This window comes from Neofelis nebulosa, chromosome 5 (genome assembly GCF_028018385.1).
Source record: "Neofelis nebulosa isolate mNeoNeb1 chromosome 5, mNeoNeb1.pri, whole genome shotgun sequence".
Lineage (NCBI taxonomy): Eukaryota > Metazoa > Chordata > Mammalia > Carnivora > Felidae > Neofelis > Neofelis nebulosa.
The window spans coordinates 156,906,993-156,917,753 of record NC_080786.1 but is presented as its reverse complement, the minus strand read 5'-3'; the positions used below and the strand labels follow the sequence as shown (position 1 = coordinate 156,917,753).

At 50.7% G+C, this 10,761-nt stretch overlaps 1 protein-coding gene across 3 annotated transcripts in view; it reads left to right on the top strand.

Annotated features, from left to right (window-relative positions):
- The first annotated feature begins 10 nt into the window (after positions 1 to 10).
- HSF2BP (heat shock transcription factor 2 binding protein) overlaps positions 11 to 10,761 on the top strand; it is a 94,140-nt gene continuing 83,389 nt past the window's right edge. For 2 of the 3 annotated variants that reach the window (XM_058732152.1, XM_058732154.1), the window contains exons 1-3: positions 11 to 143; positions 1,081 to 1,343; positions 2,103 to 2,253. In XM_058732152.1, the coding sequence (XP_058588135.1) occupies positions 1,308 to 1,343; positions 2,103 to 2,253 (187 nt within the window). In that variant the 5' untranslated portion in view covers positions 11 to 143; positions 1,081 to 1,307. The remainder of the gene's footprint in view (positions 144 to 1,080; positions 1,344 to 2,102; positions 2,254 to 10,761) is intronic. The other variant, XM_058732153.1, reaches the window with a different exon arrangement.

Sequence of the window (10,761 nt, the reverse complement as noted above, 5' to 3'; positions counted from 1 at the left end):
CCACAGCTCGCAGCGCGTTCTGGGTGCGAGCGCGGCAGACCCAGGCAGTGGGCGGTGCAGCCCAGCTCGAGTTCGGTCTCGGCTTCACTCCCCTGCGCCTCCGCTGTCTCTGGTCGCCACATCTCTGGGCGTTTGGCGGCGAGGTTAGCTAGCGATGGGTCTTGGCCGGGAAGAGATGGATGGCCGTAGTCTACAATCTTTAAACTCACTCTACAAATCTCCATCCGATCGATTACTCACCTACGAGATAGACAGCACTGAGTTTTTAATTGTATTGGACTCCTCGAGCCGCCTCTGCCGGGTGGAGACTGAGAAGATGGCAGTCCTTGGGGTTTTTGGCGGCATGTTGGGGACAGCCCCATTAAGGGGCCGTCTTGACGGGGTCCAGGTCTGAGCCTCTGCTGCTGGCGGAGGCAGGGCCCTCCAGCGTCTCCCAATGTCCAGGTCCCGGGACAGGTCCCAGGGCAAAGACAAGTCCTGGTACAGGGGCAGGGCAGGTCCAGGGACAGGGCAGGTCCCGGTGCAGGGAATGGTAGGGACAGGGTCAGGTCCCGATGCAGAGGATGGCAGGGGCAGGTCCCGGTGTGGGGCAGGAGTTTGGAGGGAGTGCTTGTGAGTCCATCCTTAGGCCTGGAGAGCATTCAGGGAACTCTGGCAGTGTTGGCTTCCTGCCAGCTTAGAAATAAACGACGTCTTAGTTATTGTAGTAACTCAGTACATTTGAACCTACAGGCTGCACCCTATTTTGTGAATTTAGTGGTCGTACTGGGGCAAGTAAATGGACTAGGTGGCATCTTCCAATATACGGTGGTCGTCTCAGTTATTTAGCCAGCTGGCTAGACTGACCTTCCCTATCCAGGGCTGACTTCGCGAGGAGTCTGTTGTCGGAGAGCTTCGAGCCTTGCTATTGGAGCTTAGAGCCCTGCGTGGGAGCCTGGCCGCCGGCTGCGTGGCGGCTGTTCCTTTGAACACACAGCCCGTTGGTCTAGCGTCCCTTGCCAAACGGGAAAGGCCCAATCCCGATTTGACTTATTTAACTTGACACTTACACTTGGTTTTCACTGTACTTCTATTTTGCAGTTAACGAGTTTAAAGCCCCGGCTAAGCCAGGAGAGCCGACGCGGGATCTCACCATGCCCAACCCTCGTCCGTAAGACCGACAAAATGCAGCGCGAACTCTGCGAGGTTTGAGCCTCGTGGCTCGCCGTCCTGACCCCCCGGCGCGGATACGTTCCCGCTCTTTGTGGCGTGAGGGGGTCAGAGGGCGCGCCGCCGCGCAGGCGCACGGAGCGTTGGCTGCGGCGGCCATGGGCGAAGCAGGCGGCGCTGAGGAGGCCTCACGGGTCAGTGAGGGGTCCGGGCGGCCGCCATTCTCTTTCTCGCGCCGTGTGGCGGCCCTCCTGGGCTTGCCCAGGGCTCCTTGGACAGCCCTGGGCCTCGTCCGCGGGGCAGCGTGGCCCGGGCGGGGGGCTGGGGGCGTGGCGGGGACCCCCGCGCGGGGGCCGTGGGCGCGGCGGCGGGACATGCGGTCCGAGCCCGGCCCTCCTCGCAAGGCCCTAACGCGCCTTCCAAGACTCAGTGCAAGGTGCAGGGAGAACGCAGGCCACAGGTCGCCACGCTGTCGCCTCCACAGCAGGTGATGTGGGAGAGACCCGGGTTCACGGTCCGGTTCTGTCCCGTTAACGGCGTTACCCTAAGGAGGTCACTTAACCTGCCTGTGCCTTTGCTCGTGACCCGGACAACCTTGAGGGGTTGGGGATGCCAAGTGAGATGACCTCCCCGCGGGCCAGGTGCCCCCAGCAGGAGTGCAGTGACCTTCCCGTTGCTCCCGAGGAGCCGGGTGCCGGGCCTGTCCTTGGCTTTCAGGATGGCTTCAGGCCTCGGTGCAGGGAGAAGACAAAAACTGGCTTCCCCTTGCAGCCTGTGGCTCCAGCTGTCAAGATGTACCCTACAGAGCAGAGGGTGGGCTGGGTAGAGCAGAGCCCTGCTATCGAAACCGTCAGGAACGTAGAGGCGCTAGGGAAAGGAGGCTGCCTAGGGCTGCGGGTCGTTGTCCTCCACAGAGAAATGTTAATAATCTTAAGATCTGCTTGTTGTTTTAGCAGGTGGGATCTAAAGAAGAATTTGTGAAAGTCAGAAAGAAGGACCTGGAACGCCTGACGACTGAAGTAATGCAAATCCGGGACTTCTTGCCCAGAATACTGAATGGGGAAGTGCTGGAAAGCTTCCAGAAGTTAAAGATTGTAGAGAAAAGTGAGTCTTATCCTTAGCAGCCATCGACGGCGACGCTGTCTGTTCCAGCAGACGAATCTCCCGTAAACAACCATAGGGCAACTGTAAATACGCCTCGAGGTGCTGCTACAGTCCTTGTAATTCCTTTTGGGAGAGTCAGATAAGACCTAAGGAACAGAGGTGCCCTCACATGAGGGGCTCAGACGCCTAAGCTCGTGTTGGAAGAAGGGCTGCCAGCTCTTCCGGAGTATCGCACCAGCGTCTCTTCGCCTCCACCTCCCGTCCCTCGCAAACACGTGTGACGCTTTTGTCATTGAAAAGCGCTGCTCTGAAAATTAAGTGCGGCAGTTGAAGATCTTGCCCCGTGGACGGCTTGCGTGGAGTTAAGCGTGTGTGGAGAGACCGGCGCGTGCGTACTTGTCTCTGGGTGGACGGACAGGTCCGTGTCTGGCCCTGATTGAAGTCCGGGACTGCCAGGACTTGTCCGTTCAGAGTTGGAGATGTGAGCTGGGCTGCCCGTCGGGTAGCAGTCTGGGCGCCCGTTGACGTCCTCAAGGCAGCCTCTGGGGCTGACTCTGCGCTTGCGTAGCTGAGGCCGAATTATAGCTGAGTCCGCCCGCGGCGCTCCAGGCTGACGCGCCACACTGCGTCGGACCGCTCACCATCCCCGGTGGTCTCTAGGAAGGCCGCAGGTCCCCAGCGCTAGTGCTGATGAGAAGGTGTGGGGACGGCACGCCAGGTTTGTGCACGTGTCCCCGGCGGAGGGCGCAGCCGCGTCCGCTGGACGGGGAAACGCGCATGCCTGCCGGAGTTCCCTGCCCTGTTTGTTTTCTCTTTGGAATCCTCAGACCCGCTCTCCTCTGCCCTGTGGTGTGTGCCCCCAGCAGTGGGCTCCTGCGGACTGCCCGCCTCTGACTTCTTGCTGGCTGCCCAGGGCTCACCAGTGGAAGGCGTCAGGGGCGGAGACAGGGGTTGGGGTGTTTCCTCCTGCGGCCTCCACAGCCGTGGCTTCCACCTCAGGGCCCCGGAGACGGTCTCAGCTCCCGCTGAGTCTCTCCCATTCCCTCGTCGGGTGCGCTGTCGCTAGTTTCTGGGTGCCTCAGCAACCCCGTTGTGTCCCCTATGCCGCTCTCCTCTCTGTAAGTAGTCCTTTCCGTGCATCTCAACATCTGGACCTCTGTTTCCCGCTGGGACCCTGCCGCATGTGCTCGTGTCACTGGTTACGCTGTCGCTCCAGGTCACTGGCCTCTGAGTCCCTGCTTCTGGTCCCATGCTCCTCCGACGACCCTCTGGGAGCAGTCCGTCGCCGCACGCGTTTGTCTTTGGGGAGGCGACGTGCCGACCCGTAGCAGGGTATGTCAGCGTGCTGGGTGTTTGTGTCTCTCCGCAGGGTAGTCAACCTGCGCTCAGGGTCTCACGGATTGGTCGGCACGAGTCAGTCTTTTTTTTTTTTTTTTTTCTTTTTAAAGGCAGAGATGAGGAAGAGCATTCCTTTTTTTTTTTTTTTTTTTTTAAGCACGAGTCAGTCTTTAGAGACACCACGTCACATTGCGGTGCGTGCAGGAGTGAGGGCCACAGAAGCATCCGCAGTGACTCGATCACAGGCTTTGGGAGCTCTTCCCGCCCATCCCCTGGTCTTCCTCAGGCCCCGCGGCCATCTCTTCCCGCTCTCTGGCCATTCTGTCCTGGCCTGCTTTGCCGATGTGTCCTCCTCTGCAGCAGCCTTTCGGCTAGTGGAGCTGCCTGAGGTTCAGGCCTAGGCCCCTTCTCCCCTCACTCCGTGGCTTTTCCATGGGTGGTCGCCTGCACACACAGCTTCATGTCTGTCTCCATGCCAGTGGCTCCCGGGTTGATCTCTGGTCCTCGGCTCGGCCCAGACCCCCAGGCTTGCGGTCCTGTATCCGACTCCTCGGTGTTTCTTCTTGCTTTTTTTTAACGATAGTTTCAAATTCTCACTATCTGTCTTACAAGTAGCCAGCCTGCAGCCATCAGGAGGGACCCGCAGCCCGACGAGGGAGACCACACAGCAGAGGAACGGTGGGCCTCTTGACAACAAAAGGCCGGCATTGCCGAGGGATTTGGGGAGGGATGGAGTTCAGGTGAAGTGCACCTTAAACATGTTTTGATGGGCTCCAAGTAAAATAGGGCCGTGTGTGGGGCTGTCACCATATCCTACTACAGTGGACCCGGGCCTTGTCTTTGAAAACCACAAAATGTAGATAGATGTGGAACATCGTGTCTGAAGTGCCTTATTTGAAGCTCTGCAGCCAGCAGGAAATCAAGGCTGCTGCTCTGTGTCCCAGTGACTTTGATTCTGCAGGGAACAGGAGGATGTTTTCTTTTCAGTGGTATAATTCCAAACAGCAGAATTTCTGATAGTCTGGGATTTTACAAAACAAGCTTTTTATGAATGAGTGGTCACCGAGAGAGGGGCTGTTAAGACATTGCAGTGTGTTCTTTCCTGTTAACTTGGCAGCTGGCTCTATATGTTTGTTAGCCCAGCCTAACAAACTGCAGGACACATTGCTACTTTCTGACCTCTGACTCGTGGTATCCATCCTCCTACCCCACCCCACGCTGGGCTGGCTCAGCCTCCCCAGCACCTCCATCCGCCTAGAGACCTGGGATCCTCCTCACTGTCCGCCTCTCCTCCCCCGCACCCCCAATCTCTCTTCCCATTAAGTCCTGTACGTTGCCACTCATGGTTGCATCCTGAATTCACTAGCCTGCCTTCACGGCCACAGCCACGGCCACCACCCATCCGAGCCCAGGACACTGTTGTCTTGTTGTTTCGTGTTTTGCCTGAAGCTCTGCCTCCTGGCAGCGTCCGCTTGTCGTCACTTTCCAGTCTGTCGTGTGCACTGCAGCCCATGCAGTTTTTAACCGTTGTTAGCTTGTGTCATTCCCCTGCTTAATTCTTCAATGGCTTCTCGTTGCTTTTAGGATAAAGACCAGAAAAACACCCCCTTCCCCAAGAAAGCAATACCGCCCGAAAACCTAAGCAAAACTGTACCATGGCTTAAAAGATTTTGTTATTGGACTTAGACTCAGGTTCAGATTCACTTTCTTATCTGACTGTCTAGATAAGATCTGTCTTCCTGTTAGTCCCGTTAGATGCCGTAGCACACCGTTCTTTTCCTTCAGATAAAGTTTTATTCTCATCTTACGGTAAGAGTGGGTGGGAGGGCAGGGCCCCTGTTTTTGCCTCCCATTTTATTCTCTGTGCCTGAATATTTGGTCCTGAGGTTACTTCCCGCCCGGTGTCTGCGTTCTCTTCTGTCCAACTTGCTTGCTATCTCATGAAGCTAAGGTGCCATAGGCCCCTCGGTGCTGGGAGAAAGGACCAAAGTGGACTTTGACGTAAATCACAGAATGGTCAAGATTTTAAACCTTTTGCTGTGCAACCTCAGGGTGTTTTTCAGTTATACCGATCTTGAAGCTTGAAATCAGGGTTAGGTACTTTTGTTTCATAATTACGTCACAAGGTCTGATAATTCCTTGTCTTTCTTGATTGGCACTGGTTCATTTAGAGAAACCGTGAAAAAGTCACTCAGCCTCTTTTCTTTTCTCCAAGTTACTTAACATATAGCGTAACAATGGTTCCAAGAGTAGAATTGAGTGATTCATCACTTAGACTTAACACTGTGCTCAGCCCAACAAGTGCCCTCCTTGATGCCCATCCCCCCACCCCACCCCTCCAGCAACCTCAGTTCTCTGTATTTAAGAGTCTCTTAAGGTTTGTGTCCCTCCCTGTTTTTATGTTATTTTTGTTTCCCTTCCCTTATGTTCATCTGTTTTGTCTCTTAAAGTCCTCATATGAATGAAGTCATATGGTTTTTGTCTTTCTCTGACTGACTAGTTTCACTTAGCATAATACCCTCTAGTTCCATCCACGTAGTTGTAAATGGCCAGATTTCATTCTTTTTGATTGCCGAGTAATACTCCATTGTGTGTGTGTGTGTGTGTGTGTGTGTGTGTGTGTGTGTGTGTGTATCTGTAGATACTTCTTTTTTTTTTTTTTTTTTTCAACGTTTTTTATTTATTTTTGGGACAGAGAGAGACAGAGCATGAACGGGGGAGGGGCAGAGAGAGAGGGAGACACAGAATCGGAAACAGGCTCCAGGCTCCGAGCCATCAGCCCAGAGCCCGACGCGGGGCTCGAACTCACGGACTGCGAGATCGTGACCCGGCTGAAGTCGGACGCTTAACCGACTGCGCCACCCAGGCGCCCCTGTAGATACTTCTATAGATATAGATACGTATATAGATACGTGTATGTATCTATATCTATATACCACATCTTTATCCATTCATCCATCGATGGACATTTGGGCTCTTTCCATACTTAAGTTATTGTTGATGGTGGTGTTGTAAACATGGGGGTGCATGTGTCCCTTTGAAACAGCACACCTGTATCTCTTGGATAAATGCCTAGTAGTGCAATTGCTGGGTCGTAGGGTAGTTGTATTTTTAATTTTTTGAGGAACCTTCGTACTGTTTTCCAGAGTGGCTGCACCAGCTTACATACCCACCAGCAGTGCAAGAGGGTTTCTGTTTCTCCACATCCTCGCCAGGATCTACAGTTTCCTGAGTTGTTCATTTTAGCCATTCTGACAGGTGTAAGGTGGTATCTCATTGTGGTTTTGATTTGATTTCCCTGAGGTTGAGCGATGTGCGTTTTTTCATGTGTCTGTCGGCCATCTGGATGTCTTCTTTGGAGAAGTGTCTATTCATGTCTTTTGCCCATTTCTTCACTGGATTATTTGTTTTTTGGGTGTGGAGTTTGGTAAGTTCTTACAGATTTTTGGATACTAACGCTTTATCCGATATGACATTTGTGAATATCTTCTCCCATTCTGTCAGTTGACTTTTAGTTTTGTTGATTATTTCCTTTACTGTGCAGAAACTTCTTATCTTGAAGAGGTCCCAATAGTTCGTTTTTGCTTTTGTTTCCCTTGCCTCAGGAGACATGTCGAGTAAGAAGTTGCTGTGGCTGAGGTCAGAGAGATGGTTGCCTGTGTTCTTCTCTAGGATTTTGATGGTTTCCTGTCTCACGTTTAGGTCTTTCATCCATTTTGAGTTTATTTTTGTGTATGGTGTAAGTGGTCCAGGTTCATTTTTCTGCATGTTGTTGTCCAGTTTTCCCAGCACCACGTCCAGCCTGTTTCAATCTCCATTGTCCTATAGACCACTTTTCAAACACGTAGGTTGCCTTTGAGATGTTAGGTGATACAATTTAAAAACAACTTGATGTCTTAGTGGCAGTCAGATCCTCAGAGTCTTGAGTTGTGATCGTATAATTTTTCGTGTTGATACCAAACGTAAATTGCAGTCTTATTTCTAACGTTTTTAAATCTGCAACATTAGTTTTAACCTTTTAAAATTTACTGAAATATGTTTATTTATCTATTACCGTGTTAATATTGTGAACCAGCCTTGTTTTGTTCCTTGAATATCAGTAATGAATACAAACTAGTGTGGCCATGATATGCTGGAGAGATATTTGGCTAATTTTCTTTAGCAATAGAAACAAGTTATTTTGTGTACTTTAAAATACAGCACCTGCTGCTGCACCTGTGCAGCAACATCTTGCCTCTGTTGGCATTGTCCAGTAGAACTTTCTGTGATGATGAAGTTCTTGTATAATTCATGCTGTCCCTGTCTATTTAAAAAATAGTCACTAGACAAAAATTGAAAAAAAAGGGGGGGGGGGACGCCTGGGTGGCTCAATTGGTTAATCGTCTGACTTCAGCTCAGGTCATGATCTTGCAGTCCGTGAGTTCGAGCCCCGCGTCGGGCTCTGTGCTGACAGCTCAGAGCCTGGAGCCTGCTTCGGATTCTGTGTCTCCCTCTCTCTCTGCCCCTCCCGTGCTCATGCTCTGTTTCTCTCTGTCTCAAAAATAAATAAAAACATTTAAAAAAATAAAAAAAAAATAGTCACTAGACATATGTGGCCAACTGACCCAGCCCCATTTATTAAAAAGACAGTCTTTCCTTCCTTTAGTACAGAGACGGCTTTGTTGTAAATGGCTGTGTATGTGTGAATTTGATTCTGAATTCTTTATTAGTTCTGTTATTTTTTTTATGTAACTTAGGATTAGTATTTATTAGTTTTTATATTGATATCCACTCGGTTGTGTTTTATTGTAGCTCCCTGATGAAATTCTGTTTTTGCCTTTTTTTTCCTGTAACATTAATTACAGTTATTTTAAAGTCTGAATCTGATAATTCTATTTTTTACCTTTTACTTTTTAAAATTTATTTTTTAGAGAGAAAAAGAGACAGAGTGTGAGTTAGGGAGGGGCAGAGAGAGGGAGACACAGAATCCGAAGCAGGCTCCAGGCTCCGAGCTGTCAGCACAGAGCCCAATGTGGGGCTCGAACCTACAAACTGTGAGATCTTGACCCGAGCCGAAGTTGGACGCCTAACCAACTGAGCCCTCCCCGGTGCCCTTGAATCTGATAATTCTAATATCTGGATCACCTGTTGATCTGCTTGTATTGTCTAATTTCCCTCTTGGTAGTCTTTGTAATTTTTTATCGATGAGGGGAGTTTTTCAAGTGAAACTTGTAGAGACTTTCGGTGATGGTATTTTTCTCCAGCAAGTGGTGCCCCCGCCTCCCCCCACTCACTGGCTGCTTTCCTCTGCAGCCTCTGTGTTCTGCTTATGCTCTGCTGAGTGCCTGCAGGAGAGAGACGGCTCCAACATCAGCTCATGTTTCTGTGCTCCTATCTCCTCTGGGATCATGGCCCACCCTAAGTCTTGGCTGTCTGATAGCTGTGGAATTTATTTTCATTTCCCAGCTCTGTGCCACCGCTGGCTGCTCTGCCCAGCTTTGCTGCCTCTTTCCCTGTGCTGCTTTGGATTATGCCAGGGTCTTTGGGAAGAATGAAGTGGGAAGCTGGGGTCCTGTACCTCAGGGCACTTTCCTCGTCTCTGGGTCCTATAGCCTAAAGGCCTGTGTGACTCAGGAGCTCTCACATACTTTCAGAGGAGTCCATTTTTTTAAGTTCTGCTTTTGTAATTATTCTTGGTGGGTAGATCTGTTCCCTCGCCATTATAGCTGGAAATGTAAGTCCTTCCATATATGTGGTTGTGATTTTTAAATTGTTAAAAACATTTGGTAATGTCCTACAGGAAAGACAGACTATGGAGATGTTCCAGATTAAAGGAGGCCAAAGATACAATGACAGTCGAAGGCAATTCCTGACACTTGACTGGTTGTTGTGCCTTGAAGGAAGAAAATGCTATAAAGGACAGTTTGGGGTCATTTGAGAGAATTTGAATGTCGGTGGCAGATTAGATAGAGGTATTAATTTTTCTGAAGTTGACAACTGTATAGAGTAGGTGTCTAGGACATCCCTATTCCTGGGAAATACCCACTGAAGTATTTAGAAGTAAAGGGCTGTGATAGATGTAACTTACCTCAGCTGGCTCATAGTGCGTATTGTGTGTGTGTCTGTCCGTGGTACAAGGGATGAGCAGATGTGAAATGTTGCCAGTAGATGAGTCTGGGGAAAGGGAATGTGGGTATTCTTTGTATGATTTTTATTTGTGTGATGTTTTGTAAGTTTGAAATTGTTTCCAAATAAAAAGTTTAAAAAACCTGGTAAAGTGGAAAAACTACTGTTCACAGAGCCGTAAGCGTCCCTTAGGCGCTCTTGGGTTGTTAGAAGCGGGTTTGGAAAACCACTAGTACCACATGGTCTCTCAAGTGTTGACGGGTGTTTGGAGATTAATTTCCCGAGTTTAGTATTAATGAGAAGAGGAAGACCTATGTTTACAGCTCAGAGAAGAATGATAATTTCTGGGCCACAGAAATGTGAACCAGAGAGAGAATCGTGAAGAGTGGGATGGAAGGAAGAGTGAGTGCCAACAGGGCATTATCGGGGTGCCCAGCGGGCTCAGCAGGTGGAGCCTGGTTCGCCGCATCTTGGGGTTGGGAGTTCGGGCCCCGCGTTGGGTGGAGAGATGACTCAAAAATAAAATCTTAAAAAAGAAAAAAAGATTATTTGATACGACCAAAAGTTTATTGTGACCCAAATGAGATAATGTCAGAGTGTCTTTTCCCCATGTGTTGGCAGGAACAAAAGGGGTAACATGGAGCGTGCTGTGGAGGGACGGGTGTGGTCCAGGTTTGGGGGACCCACGCTAGGGAGCTAGGGGAGTGGGGTTCCAGGGCCCCCCCAAGAGCTTCCAGATGCGCAGGAGGGCAGGGGCCTGCCTCACCCGGAAGGGAGTTGCTGCCACTGGAAGATGGGCAGCGATGATGCAGTGGGGAGTAAGTGCCCCAGCGTGTCTCCTCTTGCCCCTGCCCCTGTCCTGGTCTAACAGGAGCCTGGGTGCTGTGGGTGTTCACTTTTGCCTCTTGGAGCACAGAGCACGGAAGAGAGTGGATCTGAAGGGCACGTGGAGATGGTCCAGAGCACAGGGGACTGGGAGAGAGGAAAAGAGACCTAATGGGCTTTTGGACAGAGGAAGTGGGGACGTAGCCGCGATGGAGAAGGCAGAGACGTACGTTATTTGAA